Genomic DNA, 27,481 nt, shown 5'->3' on the forward strand with positions numbered 1-27,481 from the left:
AACGGGCAAAGCTAACTGCGGGCTAGTGCCACTTAAAAAAATGATCTCCACTGTGAAATTGGATGTACAATATCCCTCTCTCCCTTTGTCAGCGTAGTGTTTACTCTCACAGACAATTAATGAGTAAAAAAAACGCAATATGCTACGACACCTGCAGTAGCGCTTATGGCCTCTAGGGGCATGAGATACTTAGTACCGCTTTAAGACCCTCTTCCCTTTGCTCTGCATTGTGATTTTTCTGCCTCTCTGTACTCTGCGGAGAAGGGGGTACTCTGTGCTGCAAAGTGTGATGTAAGGAGAACGCCTCCTGGTTACGTGGAGCTGTGTGAAGAGCTTGGGGGAAATTGGAGGAGCATTGTACAAACAGACATCAGGGCACTTCAAATAATCATTGTGGAAGTTTCACAACTCGAATGTGCATGAATGGCTCAGAATTTGAACTGGGACAGAGCACAGCAATACACTGACCAAGACCAGAAGTTAGGAAAGCTGCTTGGTGCCACTTCAGAAAGAAAACTGAAATATAAACTGCTAAACTAACACAAAAGTTGCAACCATGGCGGACCATGTAGGTATAAACAACAGGTTTAGTATAAAGTATTATGCATGAAAAATTGCAATGGACACAAGATCAATCATGTTATACATTACACAGTCCTACCTAAATAACAGCAGCCTTTGTGAGTTGCTAATTGCGATCACTAAAATTGCAACGTTGATTTGATTGTGTGATTACAAGCAGGAGCCATTATATTTCATAGACTCTGAATAAATAACGTAAAAACTATAATTTTATACAGTGCCACAACTTTTTAATGGCTGGGGTTGAAGCTCTCCTTTAAAAAAAAAAATACTGTCTAAGAGCAAAATACAACCTGAGCTTATACCACAAAAAATATCAATATGCTTGATGTAGTAAAAGCGGTGCATCAAGTGACAGTCATAAACGCCTGCTCAGAAGTCCACTGGGACATATGCGTGAGCTACAGAGCTGAACAACATTCACAACAGCTTCAGCTTAGCGCCGTTATTTACGCTCCTATGTCCCGAATCGTAATAAGAGTCTTGCGCTCTGCAGGCGGCTCGCGACTGGGGTGCAATCTCCCTACACGCATAAACACACCCATAAATTCAAAAGCGTGGTATTCAGAAATCACAATTACCCCAAACATGCAAATTCACCAGTATATTACAATGAACGCACTTAAAGGTGCGAGATGTGGGAGCAAATATGTGTTACAGAAATTTGCATGAAACATGTTGTTGATTTCAATGACATTGATTTCATTGATTTAAATTGTCTCAATGAAGAGTAAGGAAATCTCCAAAGGTCTGAAACTATTTATGTAGATGTCATGATTCAAAAACATTGTGAGAAAAATTATTGTGATTTTAAGATTATTCATGATTACCGAGAATGAGGGAGAAAATACTGATTTTCTCAAACCCTTTAAAGTACTGTTTTTCCTAGTTAGTTTCCTATATTATATATGGAGATTTTGTTGTTTTTTAACTCATGCAGTCCTTATTTTTGAAGAGTTTAGTGGTGCTAGGCTAGCACATGTCTATGGTAACTAGTAGCCTATATAAAAAACAAGCACAGTGCACACCTGAGGCAAATCATTTATAACTAATTATTCAGTGTTGACTGAATAATGTTAACCTTTAACCATTTTGCATTTAAACAAACTTATATTTGAGCAGCATCAGCTTCCTGGTTGCAAGCTACGCAGCGGCGGAGTGATCTGCTCGGTTACCGGATCTACAGTAGTTTGTTTACCCTAGGCAGCATTACACATAGAATTCACCAAGGAGCTTTCTACAAATCAGATATGGCAACGTTTGGAGGACTACCCCATGATTTTGAAGAGGTTTTCAATGCAGGCTACTAGTTACCATAGACATGCGCTAGCCTAGCACTAGCCTAGCACCACTAAACTCTTCAAATGTAAGAACTGCATTATTTAAAAAGAAAAAAAAATATCTCCAGAAATCAACAACACTCTGGATAACTAGAAAATGAGGCCCTATGTCAAAAATCCTGAAATATCCCTTTAACCTCTTAACCCCCACTTTAACAGAGTGCATTTTCTCCAGTTCGGATTCACCCAAAACTTAGAGCGTCTTGAAAAAAAGTGTTAAAATACCCCCCCAAAAAATGAGACGAAAACAAGGATGAAAATGCTATACAAGAGCAATGAAAACGTGAGGAAAAAAATGATGAAAAAGTGACAAAAAGCCACAAAAAGGTAACAGAAAAGTGTGTGATGGAAACGCAAATGAGGCATTACCTTGGCCTATGGGCAGTAACCTTTGAGATTTAGCTGACCTGGAGAAAATGCACTTGGTTAAGGCGGGGGTTAAGAGGTTAAATGATCACAAAAAGAAACAACACATTATACTGTATATACATTTTTTTATTTTTTTAAGGATGGTTTGAATTCAATTTTTTACCTTTGTGCTTTGACCATTATATAAAAAATAATAATAGGCTGAGTAAAATACTGATTTAATAATAATAAATAATAGAATATCAAGAGTAAGGCCAGATTTGACTGCTGTACGCTCACCTTCTGGCAAACTCTACCTTCCTCTAATGAAATATTCATTCCTTTACCGTTTAAGTAGTGATAAGTAAGTAGAAAATCCATTATTTCCATTGTTGTAAGGGACATACTTGAGGCTCTTTCCTGTGCAAATATAATCAGGCCAAATGTAAAATCCAAGAAAGCACTTAAACCTCTATTCTATAACACGCTCCCATAGATTTACTTGGAGCAAAAACTCGCCACAGTAAAACCACGTGCTCAAACGTGTGCCAACCAACAACAACAACAACAAACCGAGTCATGTTTTCCGTGCCAGGCCAACATTGTGTGAAGTCATCACACAATGTGGCAATATGCTACACATTGTGTAGCATATTGCCACTTGTGATTTGCATTTTTTTTTTTTTATTCTAAATGGGAGAAAAATATAGCATAACATTTGGCTGCTTTGTATAGCAAACTACATCTCCATAGCCTCCATAAAGAAGTTTGCCTACTTTCCATCAAACAACTCAACTTGACTCTGCTACATAATGTTTGCCTACAATATAACTGCCAATACACACATTGATTAATGCTGTTTATGCATGTAATCCTCTGCTGAATAATTCACACAACTTTTTATAGGGTACAACATCAATCACAGGCACAGGCACTCCTATCCGCTAATCCCATCACGAAACAACCATGGTGCATATTTAAAGCAGAAGTGGGAATCATCGCACAGTGTTAAGAAAGGGTTATAGTTGGTGTATCTGGAAATGTACATTGCATTGTTTTAGGAAATATTAGTTTGAGCTGTGAGTTTTATTATGTCATGAACCACATTAAGCCATAATGTTTTGTTTTGTGTGTAAATTGCGTCTTGTGTGAGGTCAGTCTGAGAGCAAACCTAAGTGCAAGTTGCTGGTGAGTTTCCTGGTCAGTCTGCTGTATGTCACCTGCAGGTCATTTGCGTTTGGTGCAGTTTAGTATGCGGGGAGGCGAGGGACAGGGGCAGGACCCTCCCTGACCCCTGTCTATAATTTATCCCCTGGAATATGGGGCATATCAAACCTCGACGTGGCCCCACCCAAAAGGAGAAGACAGAACCCTCTTCACTGTGTTGCATGGCACTCTGACCCCGGATTAAAGCATGGATATCGCAGAAACCCCTGGATACGTCAGCTTTTAAATTCTTAAGGTGTCCCAGGAGGAGACGGTCTCTCAGGGGGACCTCTGCTCATGGATGTGGGAGAAGAGAGGAAAAGGCCAGTGTGGAGAAGATGACTACTTACTTCTACTACTGCTTAAGACACACATGAATGCAGATACTATTTCTATGATCTCATTTGAGTAGATAGAGAGGCTGGATGAAATCAAAATATTGTTGAAACTCAATCATTTTTCACAATTTGAAGCTTTTGATTATCGTGATTATCGTGCTGGCCGATAATCGCTATATCCATCAGACAACCAGTGCCGGTAAATTTACCGGAAGTGGGTGCATCTCCATGGAGATGTGACTAAAGTCAGCAGTATTTAAGATTTCAGTAGGTTAGTTCCTCATCCAATTCCATTCTTTGATTACCCACTGCAGAAATAGCTTTTTCTGTGTCGAGCGGCTCATTAGCTGCATGTTTTGTATTGATGGCAACAGTATAACAGCCTTTAAATACTTACTTTATGTCTCACTCACAATGACATTTAGAGCAGACAATGACGAGGAATATTTAATAATTGCCCAATCCCCATCATTTCTGCAGTTTCAGTTATTTTTAAAACCATAGACAAATATCGCTAATATATTAATAACATCGTTAATCTCAATTATTTTGTCCAAGATAATCGCAACCCCGAATTTCATTATCGTCCCATCCGTAGGTACTTGGTGTGAAAGGTTTGATATCCATCGCTCCGTGTGTCGCTGCTGTATTCAGCTCCATAGCACAGACTTTATTAGAAGGCAGATATCAAAGTGTGTGTCGGCGTGCACATGTGTATCTATGTAAATGGAGAATAAAGAAGAAGGAGTTGTCAGACAGAACTTACCAGATGTTCCAATCCTTTGGCTTTGATGCTCCCGGGGTCTCTGCAACACAACAACACATTTCCTTCACTTCAAATAAAGTGCTGACACAATGGCATTCAATAAAGGGTGCATTTGAGCAAAGGCACATTTAAACCCCCCTCACAAAATCAATGAAAAATTAGTGAGTCATTTTTTAATATGCAAACATACACTATTCAGCAGCAGACAGAAACTAATATTAGTTTCACTCAGTAATATGATAATTATGCAGTACAATAAACTGAAATTAGGTCAATCAAAAGAGTAATTTCATGAATGTCTACTTTTCAGTTAAATGTGTTACCAGACTGAGGTTAACTACTGTTGTCACCCCACTGCCAACTGTCAAAATGATAATCTGAAAACTACAGGGACAAAACTGGGAGCTTATTATCTGTGAATTAATAAAAAAAAATGTGTGTATGATTATCAGGACTGGAGGAAGGGGGGAGAGGGCGGTCTGTTTTTAACTCGGCAAATTGGCAGTAAATAATAGATGCAATTTTGGCTCGTTTTACAGTTGCAGCTCTGGAAATCAAAAGATCAAGAGAACACAAACAGAGCCCATCCCCGAGCCCCACCGTCCAACTGTGGCCCCCATTACTGACAACTGCAGCTCGTCCCACTGTGTGTATGTGTGCCCTGAAAGAGGAAGGTTTATCGACAGGCTTCAGTCGCTAATGCAGCCAGCAGCATCATAGTGTAAATCTACACCGTCGCTAAAATTACATACTGTCTAATCCAGCCCACTCCAGCGCCCTTCTCCTTCCTACAGCCATCCATCTAGACGGCAGACAGGCCCAGTGCAGTGTGACCACAGACTGACTCCTTCATGCGCTGTCTACATTTCTTAATAGGGATATAATCACATTTATGGCAGATTGAGATATTAAAACATGTGCATTGTGTGTAACATGCTATTGTGAATATGGTTGCATGATATCAGAGGAAAAAATGTATTTGTAGTTGAGATAATCTAAAATTGCACTAAATCATGAAATAACCCAACATTTTACACATTTTTAAGGTAGCATGTGTTTTGTTCATGCTGTGTTAGCAAAAAAAGTTAAATCTCCGTCAGGTGTGGCTTGATGCGATATTGATATTGCGTCTCCCAACAATAATCTGGTGATAAATTGCGCAGCCCTAATTGTACGTAACATGCCAAGAGGTCATCAAGTCCGCAGTGATTGTTTGTTTATTGTGTGCTCTGTCAGTGAGCCACATGCAGACAAGTCAACCACTTAAGGCAAACTTCATCTAGCCGTAATTACATTACATTGTGACAAACACCCCGCCACATTCATTATACATGACGGGCGCGGGCTCCAGACAGCAAGACATTTGTTACCGTGGTGACAGTGTGTGTAATTCGCTAATGAAGCGCAATTAGTGAGAAACAATCTAACACAGGGAGGACGCGGCGTCTGAGCTCTTCTCTTTCCACATGCGCGCAGCTTTTTGACTTCACATCCGATGTTTCAAAGGTAATTTTCCTAAACACATACTTATTATGCATTTAATTTTCCTTTTTAACATCATCAAGAGCGGGCAGTCCGGCGGAGTCCACGGCAGGGCCAAAGGATCACTCTGTCCATTAGCCCTGCATCGCCCACTTGCACACACACGCACACACATACACATACACGCAGCGCTTCACATTCTCATCTCTCTTTTCAAAACATTAGATAATCTACCAAAGTCTTCAGGGACCAAGCATTTCTTTCCTCCTTATCTCTCCATCCTCTCTCTCTCTGTGCCTTCCTCTGTTCGCTGTGCCTTCAACACGGCATCGATTTCTGAATTACGCCACAATATTAAATAATTAATATACTTGCCATGATTGATGTTTTGCATTAGGCCTATATTAGGTTATCAATCAAAATCCACTTGGTTTAATGTAATAATATTGAAAATGTGTCAGTGCCTGTTCATCCAATTTGTAGTGGAGGCAGGCCAGATAGTAATGGTGGTGTAGCACAAGGCCTCAGAGACACTGTGGCCTGCTTACAACAGCCATAGGAGCGCATTAGGGGCTGGCAGCACATCAGGTGGGACAGGGAGGCAGATACTGGACACTGCTAAACGAAATAAACACATCACTTTGACTGTTCGTTCTTTTTTCAACTGTTATCTTTATATGCAGATACTAAATGAAACTACAGATTGATGCTGTTGTGAAAATACTGCTGAAATCAAGCATGTATGAGCCCCTTCATAACATCTTAAGATTCTTTATATTTACTTGTTCGCCAACAGGGACTTTCAGTTTGTGTTTTCGCGTTTACCATTATCTTCAGAGGCAACTTCACGACATTGGATAGCAAATATTCAATTCAAAACACACAATCGATATCAATCAATCGATGTCAGACCAATAATTCTATCGTTAGATCCAACCAGAAGCGTTATGACTGAATACAGAAACAATGTTCTATTGAGACAAGAGTATCTTATGACAACTGAGTGCATTTTCTCCAGTTCAGTTTTACCCAAATCTAAAAGCCAAACTGGAGAAAATGTGCTTGGTTCAGGTGGGGGTTAAGAGGTTAACTCCTCAGCATCATATAATACCTTAATTTCAAAACATACTGTTGCTTAAAGGGTATCTAACCCCCCCTTCCAGAGGCTCAGCCTGAGAGTGTCAGATTTGAAAATCTCAACAGAAAAGGGGCGTTGCCTGGAGGACTAAGGGGCACGCGGGAGGGGTGAGGGGTGGGAGGGGTTTCGGGGTCTGATTGACAGGCCTGAGTCATTTGACTAATGATGCACTCGCAACGCTCCTCGTAAACAAAGTTCGAGCACAGCGAGCTAACTTATTTAGCAACATGGTGAGACAGCTCTACAGCTCTCTTTACACAGGACAGGCATCGTGGCAGACAGCGGCCTTGTACCCGAGACTGCTCTGAGGCGCGGGGTTATTTTATTAGTGATTCCGCTGTCATTTACAAAGCTAACGGCTTAGCATTGAGCTAGATCGATGTTAGCATCGCAGCTAAGGGACCAAACGTAACTGTCCTGGCTGCTTTCAGAATCTACCGATCTATTTTAGATGTAGACTTTTCACTGTGGTCTGCATAAGCATTGCAGATGTATCTCAGTGTCACAAGCAGAGAATGTGTGAGGTATAGAGACTTGATTATATGTATTACAAAGCTTTATTTTATTTCTCTCACAGCAAAGTGCACAAAACATGTCACATAAAAAAAAAAATATTGTGCAAGAACACTGTCCTAGAAATAGTTTTCGGTTGGTCATTGAAGATAAAGCAGATAAATCATCCATGTTTATCTAAAGGCTTAACTAAGGGTCTGTAACATTAGGCTCTTGGGTCCACAGTCATTTCTATTATTACTACATTTAGTAAATTACAGGTTTAACCAATGTAACACACGCACTGAACTACCACTAAATGATGAGTAAAGGCTATAATAAAGTCTTTACACGTATGCTTATTTAGTTGAAATAGTGAAAATGATAGATCTTTTTTTTTTGGTAAGTTTTCTTACTTAATTTTGTACTTCCTGGCTTTTACAACATTGCAATTACCCAAAGCAATTATTCTTTTGTTAATCTTACTACGACAATATCAATCAATCAATAATGACAGTTTATATTTCATTTGAGGATCAAGCTGCATGTGGTACTCTATTCACTTAGTCTACCTAGATGTGTGCAATAAACAAATTGAACAAATACAATTTAAATTAATACTTGCCATACAATATCGAACTTGACTGTTTAATACTTAATTTATGGAATCAGAACTAGAACACACTGAACTGAATTTTTAAATGTGGCTCGATCATCCATCAAACTTTGATACGCCTTTTAGATTGATATAATTACAGTTTTGAGGGGAAAAGGCATTAAAAACATAGCAGTAAAGCTGAATTCTTGCATCCACAGTTGAGCTACAGGATGGCTTAAATTAACCAAGTAGCAGTAGCTCATGTACAGTATGCTGCATGCATGCATACATGCAGGTCTTCTCAATGCACGGGAGACAAAGTTGATTCTTATGGCTATACAGTTGTTGGGTTGCAGGTTAGTGTTCTAAAGGCCTATAATGTTATATAGAGGTACAATTATTTCATTTTTGAGGAAATGTTTGGTCTTGTATAAGAAAGATAATGGACCCAGTGACTGAAATTAGTGATCATTTTTGTAATTCATACATTTATTTTTTTTGCTGCAACTTGTGAAAGTGTAATGCAGTTAATATGAAAAACTGGCTCCTGCCTCCCCACTGGGGAGTGTGACATCACATTATAGAACCTGCAATCCAGCAATACCAACTAAAATAATTACACATGCACCATTAAGTTTTCAGCTTCTAGAGACAAAGTGGTGCTGGTTCTACCTCACCAAACCATCCTGTGAAATATCTGACAGAAACAGCTAAAGGCTTCATTTTGTTCTTGGATTGCTGATCAGTGTCTACAATTAAATCTTGCATGGAACATTGATTTCATCTACTATGTTGTCCAGTGGCATGTCAGCTTATAGAATTCTTCATATTGCAATGTTTACTCCCATCGTTCTATATGTGGTTGGCGACTGTCCTTGTCCAATGTGCCTCCATTTCCAGAAACATTCTTTCTTTGCCCGATAGAGAGGTCGTCTGAAAATGTGAATTGAAATGTTATAAAAAAAAAAAAAACACACACTAAGACATGAATTACTTTAAAAGGGAAGTCTGTCATCAATATACTGATCAAATGCATCACCGTGTGATCCGATACATACAGTGGACATGAAGAATGGTTTGCATGCATTTTCTCCACCTCTTTCTCCACCTCTGACTCTGCATGGACAAGAAAAGTCTGTTACAACTCAGCATACATTTTTGCGTGCAAGATGTGTTAGCATCATTCTAATTTACATTTAAAATATAGTCCTCAATAAGGCAAAAAACTGTTTTCAATGAGAAGAAATATAAACCACTTGGGGAAATAGTAATATAAACAAAATGATAGGTGTCAACAAATGCATTTATTGGTCAACACTAAAAACGATTCTCCCACTTACTGGTGTAAAATACAATACTCCTATGCTACATTTGTTAGAATTTTAATGCGAGTTGAGCAATATTGTGATGTGCTCACCTACAGGTACTTATGACAGTTCAAATGAGTGGCCAGTCCTGTCTTGCACACACCTCAAGCTGGAAAATCCAGAAAACCACTCATACACGGGCTTTTTTCATCCACTGGACTTTGGTTCATGGTTAGCCACTTCTCTCAGGCAACACAGTCTGCATTCTGAAAAGATTTTGTTCCATACTGCCAGGCCAGTCTGAAAATATAATAATGCATATTCCACAGTCAATCCATAATCATCTGAGAATTCTAATGGTAACTGGTGCATTATTTCCCTGTAATCGCACAGTTCGTCTGAAAATCATCTTCTATATCACTCCACTGCAGCAATTTCCACAGTAATGATTAAAAATTAAGCTACTATTGTTGTGGAAGTCGCTTTAGATAAATCATCTGAAAAAACTGACTCTGCGTTGTGCAGTAAACCTGTGTAATACACAGCTTCTTGTTGTTTAATCCTTACTTATTCTACATTTGCTAAACTAGCACTATAGTCTAGCATTATAAACTAGCTATGTAATCTACGTATTATATTTGCCACACAAAATAATCAAGCCAAAACTTAACATGCTCACCTTATGTCCTCTTGAAAAATCTGGACCTGTGCCTGCTCACAGCCTCCTGCTTGTCTGGCCTCTCATACTGGGCACAGAGTGGTTCAGGCACAGGTACTTTGTCTGTGTGCTCCTGGTATGGGAGAGGATCCTCAACCACACTTTCAAACAGCAGGGCCATTAGTTGGTCAATGTAGACTGTAAACAAAGCACAAAACATTTGTCTTTGTAAAAGCATTGGTTGTGTTGTTTTTAATGTGACATACCTGAGGTAGCTCTGGTCTTCAAGGCTCGCACGGTGTAGTCGCCACGTTTGTACTTTGGGTACACTATCGCATACCGCAGTACACCTTCAAGTGTTGTAGCATGTGACCTTGTAGCATTTTCATTGTAGTGCAGGGCAGCAATTTGCAACCTACAACATTTTTAGGTACAGATTCACACAACATTTTTTTTTTTTTAAATGTATGTATGTATTACCTTGCTAACATTCCTCTGAAGGAGAAGCCTGCACTTTTGGGGGAGAACCTAATTATCAGGCTGTGGAAGGCCTCAAGGGTTGACGTGTGGTACACCGGGCTGATTTTCTCCACATCCTTCACAAAGCGTGGAGCCAACACAATGTCACTGAGCCTCTCACAAGCTGCTGTGCCTACAGAGTAAATTACCATGACATAATTGTAAAGCAATTTTTGTTTCGAATGACAATGCCAACCTTACATTTTTGAAATGTACATAAAATACAATGAGTAAAGGGCCAGTATTACTGATAACAAATGCAAAACTTACTTGGTTTGAGCCACACTCTTGACCCTTCCCCAACCAGAGGCCCGTGTAGGCACCGAGGGAACAGGGCATTGTCGTGCGTGTGCACATTCTGCATGTGGTTGGCCACAGACGTCCACTTAGCGACAGCCTCTTGTCCCGAGGAGGAAGTCGAAGCTGCCCAATAGAGGTGATTTACCACGCTTTTTCTCCACTGGCCAGCGTCCTGGGTGCTCTTTCTCTTTGCGAGCTCATCAATTTTTCCTAGAGTTTAAAATACATATTTACTAAATGCAGAATAACCATAATATTACACAGCATTCCCCAAATGCATACCCTTTCCCATGTGCCATGGGTCAAAGTAGTGCCTGATTTCCTTCTTTTCCTCCCTTAAAAACTTTTGCACGCCGGTGTGTCGGTCCGTCACAATGGCCTCCACATTGACACCCCTCTCTTCCAGCATAGTCAGACTACGCACAAAGCCCTCCTTCTCCATGCGCACGCTGTTTCCAACCTCATTGCTCTAATAAGACAAAAAATAAATTAGGTGCTGAAATGCACAGAGTGATCCCAAATTACATATTGAAACATTCCTTGAATTCCATTACCTGGACTAGCTGGATGTCAATGACTTTGTTATTACTGAGATTCATCATCGTGTAACTGCCATATTTGGCCGAATGTCCTACACGAATGCAAGTTGTACGTTAGCTTACTTTTACCTCTGATAAATGTTAATGAAATGTATTTACCAGGTGAATCTGCCCGCATGTCCCCACCCAGTGACACAGAGCCGCTTTCAAGAGCCTCCCTGATGAGGTCCTCCTGCTCCAGCTTCCACTGCCAGTTGACCGTAGGGATGAGGAGCTTTGCCTGATGCCTGTAGAAGCACTGCTCTGACAGTCCCTGAATATTGAAGGCCCTCAAGAACTATAAAAGGAAAAAATAGGTTATCAACTGATAATAGATGGAAACAAAATCCAAACAAAATAATTTGTGCTGTACCTTTGAAATCTGGCTAAATGATGAGCCGGTGAACAGCACAGCAGCACAGAGCTGTAGGTTTCCAGCTGGGATGTTGTTCACCATGGGCTGACTGGACCACTGACTGGTAAACTCACAGCGAGGACACTGTTGAGTGACCCGAAGCAGTGTGCCGATTGTGATGGTGTCCACAGCACAGCGACCAGTGCAGACAGGACAGCGCCTGAACAGCTCCAGCAGTTGGTCCTCGTGAACAATATATTTTTTGTCCTTGTGTGGAGGGACTTCAGTGGGAATGCTATATAAAATAAAGGATATTTCATCCCTCAAAAAACCAGGACGCTGTATATATTTTTTCTATTAAAAAGCTAGATTTCCTTTTTACCTTGAACAGTTCACAGTGCTGGCACTGTCATCGATGTGGAAGCTGGGGTCAGACGCTGACACCTCACACCTTCTCCTTTTTAAAGGTGTAGAGGCTGCTCTGGGACTGTCAGGAAGAGGGATTTCCATCAGGTCCCCTGTCCCACAACCGACGCTTGTGTAAGCGGTCCGGGCTTGAGTAGCTGTACAAAACACAAACAAAATAAACAAACATGTTAAAAATGGCCGTAATTATCATTTACACAAAACAGAGTGTTTTTAGAAATAAAATGACTGTATAAACAATAAAAAGAGATATCACCTTTGCTTCGCCTGCTCGGCTTCACATTGGCCTGGACACTTGCATGCCTTACAATGACTGGATCAGTCTGGCAGGCAAATTCTCTGGTCACTGGCTGAAAACGTAAAAATACATATTATTTTTAAAATGTACACTACAGAAGAAGGGTAATGTGTTACATTTCCTTAGTGCTTTTCATTGTTGTCTAATGCCTATTAGTGAACGTAAGCCAACATATGGATCCCAGCACATGAGCACCCAATAACCATACGGTCCACCTGGAGTGGTCAGCCCTCTCGCCCTTCACTGACCATGATCACATATCACACGAGCGCGCGCGGAGCCACGGGCACCTGCCCGGTCAGTTTAGCCACACATTAAATGATAGCTATCCGTTAGCTTTATAGGTTAGCTTGTAGATGCACTCACGTTTTGCGCAGCTGTTGTCAAATATGAAAGCTACTGTCATCGCGAAAATGTAGACTAGTTTGATGCTCAGTCTCAAGCACAATTACGCGCGGTCTCAGCGTAACTTTGTTGTGCAGACTGATGCATTAGCCACTCCCGCTAGCTACAAAAGGCTATAAAAGTTCACATGTCATAATATACAGCGGTGTAACTGTCAGCTCACCGTCTCATGCGGTTCATAGCTCTCTGTTTGAGCGGGGTTAGAGAGTTGCCAGGCAGCTGATGGATGCAGAATGCTGTTCCTCTGCCCAAGTCAAGTGAACGAGTGCGGGGCGCACCGCTTGGAGCACACGCAGCCACAAGCCTCACCCAGTGCATAGTTTATTTACACGCCAGATCCCGCATTGTTTGAGACACTACTACAATCTATTTCAACGTGCACTATCGAAATTCTACTTACATGACATTAGTAGCAGTTTTAGGTTGTTGTTATTCTCACTCACCTCAGATTGGCGCCTGAAATCGTCCTGCTGGCGGGGCAGCAGTGTCGGTGGGCTCAGTCGTGGAAGAGCAAGGGTGGGGACTGCCTCATTCTTCAAACGAAGAACCTTACTGTAGCCCAGCTCAAACTCCAAGGAGTTGGCGAAGGAATCGCAAGTAAAATGTTGGTTGCAAACTCCAGCACGAGGCGGGAGTTCGCAGTTTTCCCCTAGGCCAATTGCGCGCAGCCACTGGCGCCTAATTTCTAAGTCCTGAGGAAAGTAATGTAAACCTACAGAACTATGACAACCTACAACACTACACTTTCTCCCCATCCTAACAAACAAGACTACAACACTACACCTAATATTACACAATACAGAACACTAAATACAGCTAACCTAGCTAATTCTTATGCTAAATGCTACTAATCTCTCACTAAGACTAAACTACAACTAAATCTAATAACTATCTAAACTACGACAAGCTAATAAATCTAACTAAAAGCTATGTAATAAATCTAACTAAAAGCTACGCTAATAAATCGCAAACCTGAAAATCGATATAAAGACACTCGCTATTCCAAACTCCAACTCGCTACGGGGGCGTGTGCGGAGTGGGCTGCTTTTATACTCCACAGAAGAGAGGCCGCTGACGTCGGCGCCCTCCTGCTGACGTAAGCGCCCCGCTCAGAGCTAATCACGAAGGACACCAACAGTAAAGCATGTAATGCACTCGATAAGGTGCAGATGGCGCCACACAGACGGTTTTGGACACAAAGACAGGATTTCAACAAATATGCACTAAATTGTTAAAATAGTGACAGATACATGTAGACAACACTATAAGATACCCATTTATACAACTTAGCTAGACAAAAAAGTTGATTTTGGGGTTAGTTGTTCTTTAACTATTTCAATGCAGAACGTTCCACTAAAGTTAAACAGAATCATAAGCATGTAAAATGTTGTCTAAAAAAACTAAATCAGGCTCAGAACAAGGCTAAAAAAGGAACTAAATGTGTATGATCATGACTAAAACTGAACTTTTGCACATTGTTAAGATAAATCAGTCTATCAATCCCTTCTAACTTGGAGGTCAGATGAAGGAAACTGACCACTATAATAACTCTTTTTCTTAATAACAAGTTTGTCCTTATAAAACCCAACTCTTATCCTCCCACTTGCTTTATTTTACTGTTCTCAATACAGACATAAATAAACTAAACACAATAGATTAAACAAAGTGTCAATCTGTGTCATTCCCTTCATCTTGGAGTGGTCAAAGCAGGTCTCCCTTTCAAAAAGCCACTCAGAAGGCAAAGAGTAATGCGCCTTTGTTTCAGGAAAAGCTCATTATTTAACTGAGATTAATTAAGTTAAGTCCAGTCAATACGACCGACCAATTAAAGCTGATCCATCACTCCGCCTGCACCTGTCTTTGTAACAGATCTCTCTCAATGTTTCTGACTAAAAACCCTTTTTACTCATTCTTTTTGTACGTGCCTTTTGTTTTATACAACGATCCCTAAACTGTTGCTGTCTCTTACCTCATCCCGTTCTCTGTTGCGTTTTTCTCGCAACAAATGACCAACGGAGCCTGTCTGTTCCTACTCGCTCCTCTCTCTCTCTCTCTCTCTCTCACTCACTCACCCCGCCGTCACACCTAAATCCAGGGCTCGTGGACAATTAATTACCGCGCGGGTGCCAGATGAGTTGTCATTTGTGGTCAGGTTTGTGATAATTACGTGAGGTCTTCAGGTGCCTCTCGGATGCCCCTCTTTTTTCCCCTGGTGCACTCTCTCTTTTCTTATTCTCCCTCCTTTTTACTTGATCCCCCCCCCAACCCTTTGACATGGCGGAGATGAATATCTTTAGTCAGTCAATGGAGGCGACAGAGGGACTTAAAATGCAGAGGCAGTCATTTGATTTCCAGCTAACAGAGGTGCCCATTAGCCCCGCTCTCATCAGCCATGCATTAGCTCTCAGGCGGCTGGCTGTTAACCCTTTTACTCGACACTGCAGGACACTTCCAATTGATTAAAAAATGTTTTGGGCATCCTTTAACAGAGTCTATCCTTATTTACAGTAAAGGTTGAGAGAGGCTGGAACTATGGGCCTTAAGGGGGACACTTTATTGAGATATTGAGAGACACAGACAACAATTCATTCAAGGATATCTATTTTACTTTTTTAGATATTGAAAACAAACCGCAAGATTCTGCAGGACTGTACCATGCTTAACCCTTTATACGGCAAGTGACTTAACATATGGCCTCACTGCTGCACATCAGTAATAAGGTAAAGAAGCATGAAGTCCTCACTCAGTCACTCAGAAGAGATCACCCGACATCACAGATCCCACCTATGTGGCGTTTTACCAATCAGTAGAGTCTGGTTGTGCTCTAAACTTTCTATTTCCTCGGAAGTCTGAAAAAAAAAATTCATGGCACATTTCTTTACATAACTTGAAAACTAGGCGTGGTAAGATGATGAAACTCACACATTTTATTTGTGAATAACTGTGCTAAGTGATGATATATGTTTTGGTTTTGGAGGACGTAGTGAAATAAGTGAAATTACAGCATGAAAAACAAAGGCACCATATTTGATCATACGCCCGGTCTCCTGAATACCAGCACCCCCCAAGGCCTGTAGTACTTTTTGTATATTTTATATATAAACCTTTGAATTTTTTTTTACCCCGTAAAGGGCAATGAACTAAATATGGCAACTTAGCACACGTTGATTTTCTGCATGATAACGAAAAATTTAGAAAAATGTTACAACAGAAATAAACCTGTGTTATGTCCCCCAATAACGTTCAATGAGTGCCCTAAAAAGGGTTAATGCACATGAGTCGAGCTGGTTAAGCAGTGCGCTATCAAAGAGTAATGACTCAAATTATTCAGGCCTCAGCAACAGACCAGATCTACTTGTAAAGCGATGCGACACTGAGCTGCCAATAAATAGCTGTCATTCATACAAACGTGTATCTGTATGCCGATGTGTAGTCGAGTCGTAGTCGCGCGCCTTGTCAAACGTGTCACCGAGCAATCATATGTTGCTTGACTGCTGGATAGAATGGCAGGCATATTTATTAAAGAGACCACGGGATACGGATACAGTCACAGACCGAGGCGAGTACACAGAATACACAGCCTACATATCTGACATCTGACTGTTTAACTAATATAGGGCCAAGCTTGATATTCAGATAATAACACAGCTCTGTTTCCCCCATAGGCCTCATTGCAAACTCCATAGCTCTATTCTAACAGCACCACCGATTGAAATTGTATTCTCCTGTGTACAGTCTGGGCTTTACATAGCTAAGGAGAGCACTCGGATGGGACAATGTGGGGGGGGAACACAGGCTATTCTGCATAGGTGCATGGACAAAAATGTTAGACATGACGCTTGTTTTTTCGGTGTGGGCATGGGATGAGTTTAGTCCTGGGTTTAAACTCTGGGCAGGATGGGGTCTTTCTGTGTGGCATTTGCATGTTCTCCTCATGGTTCTCCTTTTGTGGAGCAGTGGCAGCCAGCAGAGGGAAAGTGAGTTGAGCGGCTTAACACGCGCTAACTTTATTCATAATGCACAAGTTGTTTTCCTTCTGCTCCCGGATCTACTTTAATGCAAAATGAATGGCTTTTGTAGTGCACTGATGACGTGTAGGTCAGATGAATGAGACCTGGCCGTTCAGACAGAAGACGCATTGCAAAAGATCAGAAAAAAAAAAATCTAATCTGAGTCATTCAGACTGTCATAAAAAAATCAGATACAGGTTGCATGTCTGCCAAAACTTGGATTTGGGTCACTTTGGCCTGCTCTGAATGTAACCTTTATACCGTACATGCTCGTAGCCTTGAAAGGAGTGGGGTGCCACCAAAACCTTCTCCATGAACATGTTGATGCTTTGCTTTGATGACAACATTAGGTTTAATGCTATGTCCACCTTCCAGAAGTTTGAATTTAATCACCCATTGCAAAAACAGCATTGACTGTGTATATCTGACCAGTCGAAGCATGTCGAAGCAGCATTTGGTGATTGTTCATAAAATATGCCATAGTTAAAGCAGTACTAAGTAACTTATGCCCGTAGAGGCCATAAGCGCCACTCCAGGTGTCGTAGCATACTGCGTTTTTTTACTCATTAATTGTCCGGGAGAGTAAATACTACCCTGACAGAAAAGACAAAGGGGGAGAGGGGTGTTGTACATCCAATTACACAATGGAGATAATTTTTTTCACACAAACTTGGCTGTAATACTGTTTAAGTGGCGCTAGTCTGCAGTTAGCTTTGAACATTAGCATGCAAGCTTCTTGTGTGTATTGGGCCCTCCGACCCAGTGGCAGGAAAGTTGCAATTGTGCTTTTCTGGCCAGAGACACCGGGGGAGATGAAAGACCCCCCAGTCATCCTATCAACACTTGTATTACCCCCAGAGGGACTACGAAAAGGATTTATTAAGGTAAACAAGTTACTTCTTTAAAATAGACTCGACTTATATGCACGTTTCTACCTTCATTAGGCCCAAAGTGCTTTACAGCAAGGAACCAGTCACCCATTCACACTCACATTCACACACCAATGTACGCCGACACTGGAGGCAAGGAGGGTGAAGTGTCTTGCAAAAGGACACAACAACAGTGGGCACCTTCAGGAGCTGAGATTCAAACCCATGACCTTCCGATCATAAGACGACCTGCTCTACACTGCGCCACCGTCGCCCCATAGTTGCAAGGATTTGCTCAAGGCACCTGCAGCTCCCAAAATTAAGTCAACAGGCTGCTTGTTTAAATGCTACAAGTACTTGTGTATGACGAATGCCTAACCAAAGCGAAGCTGCAGGGAGTTTAAATTTCAGGCCAACTTTTAAAGAAATGTGACTTTCTTTTGAGCACAGGACACAGAGAGAGAGAGATACAAAGGCAAAAGAGCAATCAATTTCCCAGTGGTTTTATGAATAGCCAGCACTCCTTTCATAACTCCCAATTAGACCCGCTCCTAATCAGAGAAATACCTCTCTATTATTTAGACCTAGACAATGGCGACCCAGCATTTCCGCTTGATCCAAAACTCTCTAGGTTGCAGTAGTCGTACACAAAGAATAAAGACGCAGGCTCACCGGCTGGGGGAGCGCGCTTGTGTTAAAATCACATGTGGAAATCTTTTGGCTCTCCTCGTACCCCCTGAAAAACTGATGGGGAACAATGGCGGCCCAGCACAGCATCTGTCATGGCACAATATAAAAAGATGATCTTGGCACAGAATGGACGGCAGAAGCGGGGCGGGGGGAGCGGGGGAGTGGAGGGGAGGACCGGGGCGAGAGGTAATTCATTTGCAAATCAGGGCCCTGGCGCTCAGGTCTATTTCAAGCTGCCAGTGGGTGCCAGGAGTTAACAAGGTAATCAGTTTCAATCCTGCCCTTCAATTGTACATCACACCCTCATCCTGAGAATACCCGACCCCTTCTATAGGGGCAAAAGGGGGAAATAGCAATCTGGCAGGGATACAGTACGTACACAGTTCTAACACACACCTGAAGACGTGCAGTGGAAGGCGGCATTGCTCCTGAGCACATGCTGATACACAAAGAGGATGGAAACAGAGACTCTTACTCAAGTAGTGAACAGCATCTTTTAACAAGAATTCAATCAACTTCATTTGGTTAAAAAATTCAACATTTTCAATGGATTTTGAATATTGGCACATACAGGCAAGGTCATGTGATCATATTAAACAGTAATCAAAGTTGGTTTTGTAGTATAGTACATACTGTATGTCATATAATACGGGCAAGCAAGGGAAACATTTCAAGTGTAATAGCAATGGCATCAGAGCTAAATAAAGCATTTTTGTGGGTATTGCTTAAAGCAGTAACTTGTTTACCTTAATAAATCCTTTTCGTAGTCCCTCTGGGGGTAATACAAGTGTTAATGGGATGATTGGGGGGTCTTTCATCTCCCCCTGGTGTTTCTGGCCAGAAAACCACGATTGCAGCTTTCCCTGCACCGGGTCGGAGACACACTAATGAAGTCACGAAAAAAAAGCTAACATGCAAACGGCCAAAGCTAACTGCGAGCTAGCGCTACTTAAACAGTATTTACAGCCAAGTTTGAGTAAAAAAAGATCTCCATTGTGTAATTGGACGTACAATATCCCTCTCTCCCTTTGTCTTTTCTGTCAGCATAGTATTTACTCTCACGGACAATAAATGAGTAAATGCTGTGACACCTGCAGTGGCGCTTATGGACTCTAGGGGCATGAGTTGCTTAGTGTTGATTTAATCTGTACACAGTAATCTTTAGAACAGTCCATAGCTGACACCTCAAGTTGCTCTGGATCAAAAGAAGGCTAAAATGTAAAAAAAGAAAATCAGGACTAAATTGTACCTTAGACCTATCTAAGTTATTATGCACTTTTGCTCTAGGTTGTATTAGCAAAACTGTGTCAGCATGAGTCAGATGGCCATTTTAATACTCCTTAAATAACCACCCTATTAGCTACTCAAATGAAACCAACGCATTAACTGGTTATCCTGTTGTTTAAGCGACCTCTTGTTCCCCAATTATTCCCAAACAAACACAATGTGACAGCAGCAGCAGGGAGAACGCCGCTTTTGACCCGAAACGTGGTACATGCAAAATGGCAACAAAAAAAAAAAAAAAAGAAAGCGGCGAGCTAAACCTGTCCTAATCCGTTCTTCCTCCTCTGTTTAGCCTGTGTCAGCTGTAACCGGCTGGCTGAGAGGCAGTTAGCCCCGGTTAGCCGCTCATTTGCATAATCAATATGACAACCTTATTTTTCGAATGCAAACAGGATTTCGCTGTGAGCCGTGTGAGTGTGTGCGCGCCTGCTTGTGTGCCCACTCTGCTCCTGGCCAGCCTCAGTCATGGCCCTCTTTAGCCTTAATTAGATTAGCCGCGATTATCCCAGCTCTACCTTACAAGTGTACGGGCGGGATATAGAGTCCACAAAGGCCGGCCTGTCACACAGACCGGGCTCTGGTCTGCAGGTTATCAGGGTCCGGAGAGACACACCGCCGCACATTGTTATTCATATCATCCACACCGTTTTTTCTGCTGCCTTTCTCACTTCTCTTCATCCTGCTTTTATATATCTGCGGTGTCAAGCTGGCACAATCACTGGTCAGGGCCAGTCTCTTTTTACCCCAGCCCTCTGTCTGTCTGTCCGTCAGAACAAAAAAACAACATGGCCCCAAGCGTTTTCAGTCTGGCCTACAGGGAAAGACGTCAGGACGGAGGCAGGCTACAAGGCGAGAGGTACAAAAGAAAAGTTAACACAAGACTTAAAGTGATGCAAATGGACGAGGAAACATCTGTGTCTAACAGCAGACATTCAGCTGTATATAACCGATTTTTGATCATTTGAAGTCATTTGCCTGCAAACGTGCAATGATTTCATGATGTCTTTCTCTCTTGAAACTAGCACTAGCAAGAATTAACAGTAAGGCTCCATCATTTTGCAAACATTTTGGCCAAGGCATCAAAAGAAAATCTCAAATTTATTTTGGCATTTAAAAATTGGATTCAACATTTATACTTCATTCCAATTCAAAAAGTGGCGTGTTTAAAACACAATGATGCATTATTCTAAGATATTTAGATGCAATCAGGGCAAAGCCACAGAAACATGGTATAAATAAACCGGCTAAATGTGAGGCATTAGTCATGCTGATTAATATTTGTTTGAAAATTTAACAGGATGATTTACTCTGCCGTTCAATTTGGTGAATACACCACTTTCCCCCCAAACAGTTTCCACACAAAACTCAAATATTTCAGCTGCTCTGTATCAATATGCGTGAGTGGATTAGACAGCACTGGCTCTTGATGTTTATACACAACGGCACAGAGTTTCCACGCAAAGTAAAAAACTGTGCATAATGAGGGACCCAGAAAGGCACATACAGTATATAAAAGGGCAACAGAAACATTTTTTGGTTCAGTCAAGATGATCAACTGCCCATAATCTAAACAGTCTATTGACCAACAGCATCAGTACCATAGCAATAAAAATCTAAACATTTTGTTCATTAAATTTCACAAGATTATGTTTTTGACAGTGCTGCTTTGCAAGTCTGTCCCCAAATCAACACAGATACAACTATGCTGCTATATTGGATGCATTTGAGCAGTACATTTTAACCACTGCGACACAGAGCACTGGTGGAGATCTAACGTTTCTCTGTGCATATACAGTGTTTCTTATTTAATCAAGAATTCAGCCTATTGTTGGCGTGCAATAGAGACTCACTAAAATTCAAAATGTCTGTTTTAGCCATTATTCCTCAGAATTGTCTTGGGGCTGTCTGTCTTGACCTCAACATCTCCCTTATGCATCCAGGGATAGTGATGAGGCAGTAAAACAACATGTTTGTCATTTTGTCAACAATCACATTTACCTAACCCTTCTAAATCTGAGCTGGCCTATCTAGTTCATAACCCACTGCTTATAATCCGGCTCGGATCCTCGTCTGATCCATAAAGCTGAGCAGCCACTTCCAAGAGCAGCCAGGACCGAGCGTCTGTGGCCCTGAAAGAGGTGGCAAGGACAAGGAAAAGTGGGTAAGGTAAAGAGGAGAGAAACGGGGTAATTGGATTGGAGGGATCTTCCACTTGGCCCACTGTGGTCTCTGTCATCGCGCTCCAGGCCTGGCTCCTCTCAGCGGCTGCAGAAGGTAGCTAAAACATCGGCACATTCGCACACACCAAAGTCTGTTGCAGTGGAGATCGCTGTGTGCCCACTGCTTTAACTACTCGGTAAATGGTTAAACAGATTACAGAGCGCACTAAGTGGATTGTCACAGCACTCTATCGCTCGCTCAGGGTGTCTCTCCTGTGATTAAGAGCGGCCAGTTTTTCTCTCTCTCGCTGTTCAGCCTTCACACGCTCACATATCATCCAGTATCGGGGACAGACGGGTCATTCAGAAGCACCCATTTCTCATGAGAGCGTGATTGCCACAAATCCGATCTGGTGAAGCGGTTTCAAACGGAGCTAAATGGAAGTACAAGCAGAGAAATATCAGTAAATAAAAGCACCGATCTCAGGAGGAGAAAAAAAAAAAAAGCTTTTTTAGTTTTTTTCAGTAGCACCTCAACTTTTTTCCTGCAACTTTTAACACAAGAAGTTTCTCGAATGTTATTTGAATAATATCTAAAATATTGTTTACGCTGCGGATGGACAAAATTGGCCAACAACAATCACCCAACGCAATTTGTTAGTCAGTGCGGATTAGAATAATGCAATGTTGTTTGCGCACATCAAAGTCTGTTTATCAAGGTCCCACGGCCGGCATTTCTCCATCCTTTTTCCAATTTATGTTTATTATCTTCGCTGTAAAGAAGCGGCTAATGATTGCACACAGCCATGGGCCAAAACCTGTCCAGCTGCAGCTCTGCTAGTCTGCGGGGATGTCTGTGTGCGCACTGTCCATCCTCTGCATGTGGGCATCACTCCGCTTCCTCCCAGCCCCCACCACTTCCCCGTGCACCTACAACATTTCGTCTTGCTCCTGGCCAACGCTCTAATGCGCGCACACACTTTTACTGCTCATTGATTTAAGTCAATGCGAGTGTATCCTAACCTTCTGAGGACGTTGTTTGATGTACCTCCCCTGAACTAGCTCCCAAAGCCAGACACAGCCTACAGTGTTTGTGAGAGTATATCATGGACCACACCAGCCAGCGGTCCCGTCCACACACCACCCATACAGACTCCCAACAGGCCGACAGGACGCCCCGGGCTGCGGCTATGTGCACACAAGCACACATAAACTCATTTCTCTGTGTATTATCTCCACTAATGAGCTGTTAGATGTTCAACAGAGGCAAAGAAGCCGACCACGGCATCCTCAGAGTGACTGCTCAGTCAATGTTAGCGTGCGTCTTGGGTCTTGTAAGAGTTTTCGCTTTGCCTCACAGCGTCTTCGGCTTGTGGAGGTTAAGGCTGCGCGTCGGTGCAACGCTAGCCAAAGTGAGGCCCGCGGGTGCAGCCGGGACCCCTGTGGTGGAGCCTGGGTTCTGTTTATCATGTCAGGGGAGAAACAAAGTAATGAGGGGAATTACTAAACAATCACATTTAGAGAGAGAAGAGAGCGGGTAGGCTGGAGCCGACGCCAATGTCAGGGAACAGCGTGTGTTCTTTGAAAAGCATTTAAAAGATTTGGAAATCTGCAAACAATGAAGGTGTACAAAAAGGCACTGTATTTGGATATGGTTCTCAGTCATGACACATGGTGTTAGTGCCAATGTCCGTGAGGATAAACGGAAAAGAGAAGGACTTGCTGCGTAAAACTATGCCAAATAAATATGTAAATCACTGGACGCTAATAAAGTATGATTTAATGTCATGACTCCAGAAAGAAAAAGCCAAAGCAAAGATTTAATTAGTCAGCCCTCCAAAAGAAAAATTACTAAATAACTGTGCAAAACGTTTCAGACAAAGACGTCAAATTATTATTAGATCTAACAAGATTTATATAATTTACTTGATCCTGAATTCATTATACTGTCTTGAATATTGCATGCAAAAGAAAGACGGCCATTCTGCTCGCTTGAGAGGGCTCCACAGAGCTCTTGGCACCTCTTTCACACTCAGATGACATGGAATTGAGTCTGGTGGACCACTGCTCCACTGGTGACCCAGCACAGACAAGAGGTTCAGCCTAATTGGACAGACCTCTCTGATTGAGGATGTAAAGAGTAAGGCAGCTGAACTTAAGTTCTTCCGCTACCACAGTGCTCCCAAATGAAAGACAGCAGAGTCATCATCAGTGCTGTAGAGAAAGGCTAAGGTCTCTCAAATGAAGACAGAGTTTGTAAATTGTGGCACACAGACCTAAAGGAAAGAAGAAGTGCATTTACATTTGGTGCATAACCAGGTGCTTTACCCGGCCCTAAAAAACTAGCCCTGATTGTACTTCAGCCATAGCCCAGAAATATTCGTCAAAGCCTAATCAAAGGCTGAACTACTCCAGCATTTAATGATGCCAGCACATTTAAAACACTGAGTAGTAATTAAAAATATTTTTAAACACGTCGTATCCAGTGGAGAAAGAGCCATCTGTTAGCTGGAGATTCTAGGTTTCTGCTCATTAATTACAGGTGGGAATTGGGTTGGAACATCAGGTGGAGATTGCTGTTACATTCAAATGATACTTCTGTCATTGGCCGCCTGAGGGAAAAGAAGCACTTGTTCACACAGCACTGAGACCGTTTCTCAAGCGCTGAATAAATAAAAGAGTCAAGTAATATTAACCAAACAAACTCTGACCTGTGTGAAAGCCCAGGGTAAATACTCAAGTGGATCTGCTGTCTGCAGTGAAATACAATGCCTTACATGTATGGTGAATAATGATATGGCTGCTATGGTATAAACATAAATATATATATATATATATATATATATATATATATATATATATATATATACACACACACACACATATGAGATTAAGTTTAACACGTGTTTGTAATCGAGTCGCTGAAAGGATAACAGCTGTATCAAAGCTAAGCTTGGTCAACCTTCTGACATAATCATGGAGTCTGACAAATCACATCCTGACCCTGAAATGCACACTTAGCCCCTGACATTTTTTTGTGTGAAAAAGGCAGCAAGATCTCTTAACAACTGCTTGTCTTTTTCAATAAATTTTGCATGAAAACATGGTGCTGGAGCAGCACGCAGCCTGCTGTCATACTAGAGGAGTGGTAAATGTTTAATGACGACAACACCACATGCGCGCACACAGACGGGTGTCAGGGTGCCGCTCTGAGGGGCCCTTCTTTCATCCTGACAGACACTAGAAAGCCCCTGAGCCTCTTCACCCCACCGTGCCAACAACACCACACTCCTCTGTGAGAGCCAACCAGCCAGCCCGGAAACCAGATGTAAATGAGAATGAGCGGAGCAGTGCATGTACATGTGTGGCTGTGTGAGCTGATGAGGATGTACAGACCTTATCCCTGTCACCATTAAGAGGAGAAGTAGAATGGAGGAGACAGATGCGGCGCGAGATTGGAAGTTATGTTTTACATATTCCTGCAACAATCTGCAGCTTCTGTCTTTCGCTTCTAAATGAGCACTTGATGGGCGCATAAACTTCTGTGGGATCACACAGATGGAGAGACACATCACTGTCAAGTGGTGCCAATGAAGTCTTCAGCTTTCAAAATCAAATTTCAGGAAATTATAACAAGTTCACATTCTTTAACATCCTATAAAGTTTACAATTATCTCACTCCACCCACTACTTTCCGCACCTACTTTAACAAGAAAAACACAAAGTCTGCAACTACTGTATTGCTTTAGAATGGGTATAAAGAATCTTAATAAAATAAATATGTTGCACTGTGCCACAGATGGAGACATGAGCAGCCTCCAGTATTAGAGAGAGGATTCACACAGCACTGTGACAAACCAAGGCAGGGTCAGATATAAAGTAGAGATGCATATCAGCTTTGAAGGATATTGAAGACTTAATAAGAAAATAGATATAGTCTACTTTTACTCTTTCACTGTAGCTTTTAAACCAAGTAAAGGATTTAGAAGGAATATAAAGCAGGCCTGTCTTCCAATATTAAATTAGAAACCATGTTAACTTTAAAAATGCATATTACTCTTAGTGATACATTTGTGAATGACGTAATCGTCATGTTGTAATCATTTTAAATTGTGTACTCATATGCCAGGTATAATATGTCTCAAAAAAAGGAAGGCAAACTACAGAGTTCCTCTTATTTTCTGTTGGATCAATTGAAGACTACATTCACTGAGGAGAAGGCCATTTACCTTAGAGACCTTCATTTATTGTTTTATGATGTTTCAGCAGAGACCTGTATGATTAAGTTAAAAGCTGAGACATATTGCACCTCAGTCCGGAGGGTACCAAAGTCTGGATATCGCGCTTTATCTGGCAACCCAAATCTCAGCACTCGCACCCCTTCCATTGGCATATAATCATGACGTCTTTTCTTACAAGAGGGGAATTATATCGCATTACAAGCCAAGTCTGGCCGGGTGCTTGATAGCGGGGGGAAATCGAAGGGGAAAGGCACTGATGGATTGATGGATGGAGGTATAGAGTGATAGATGGGAGGCAAAAGGAGCGCGGACTGGGCTCTGCTTTCACTCAGTTAAAAACTGTTGGACTTCTGCAGACACTTCACCGTGCACTGCTGGACCCTCACAAAAGTTGCATTGATGTGTTTGTTATTATATAAAAAAAATCAGCGAGAGTCCATCCATCACTCACCCCTTTTTGTCCGTCTTGTCTTTGCTCTTGTCTTTGTCCCGCTGCTTATCGCGGTCCCTGCGCCGACTCCGGTCGCGGCTGTGGCTCCTCCGCCGGCTGTGGCTGCTGCTGCGGGAACGGCGGTGGCGAGAATGAGACCTGAAGGAAAATACCACGATGAATGTTGTTAATGTGCAACCCCAAATCCAAATTCTCAAATTGAGGCTAAAACTTTGTTCGGCAAAGTATGTGCGGCCTTATGTGTGAGCCTTATATAATGGGGTAAAGCGGTGCAAAGCCGGGAAAGAAAAACTTTCGTAAAAAGAGCCAGAGATCAAAAGATTGAAGTTGTATCATGAAATGAAGCTGCCATAAAGAGCCGATATCTGCCATTTGATTTCATCTAGCTTTTAGGAGATTTGCTTTTGTACTGTATGTTTGACAGAGTGCGTTTTATTTTTTATTTTACATTGTACTTCAATAAATCAATGGCAATATATCCGCACATCAACTGTAAGTGGTTGCCAATTGCGCACTTCCCCAAAATGATAAATTGAGGTATAACTCATTGGGAACAATTTTCCGAGTAGAGCAAATTCATTTTTCACTCTCCCGGCCCTCGACGCTACATACACACACGAGACGAAGCCAATTAGAAGCGG

The 27,481-nt window shown here is 41.8% G+C and overlaps 1 protein-coding gene across 1 annotated transcript in view; it reads right to left on the bottom strand.

Annotated features, from left to right (window-relative positions):
• rsrc1 (arginine/serine-rich coiled-coil 1) overlaps positions 1 to 27,481 on the bottom strand; it is a 116,598-nt gene that overhangs the window by 71,624 nt on the left and 17,493 nt on the right. Inside the window, exons 4-5 of the mRNA XM_079556273.1 lie at positions 26,841 to 26,978; positions 4,581 to 4,620 (exon numbers count right to left, since the gene is read on the bottom strand). Of these exons, the coding sequence (XP_079412399.1) occupies positions 4,581 to 4,620; positions 26,841 to 26,978 (178 nt within the window). The remainder of the gene's footprint in view (positions 1 to 4,580; positions 4,621 to 26,840; positions 26,979 to 27,481) is intronic.

This window comes from Gobius niger (genome assembly GCF_951799975.1).
Source record: "Gobius niger genome assembly, chromosome: 1".
In the NCBI taxonomy this organism is placed as follows: Eukaryota; Metazoa; Chordata; class Actinopteri; order Gobiiformes; family Gobiidae; genus Gobius; species Gobius niger.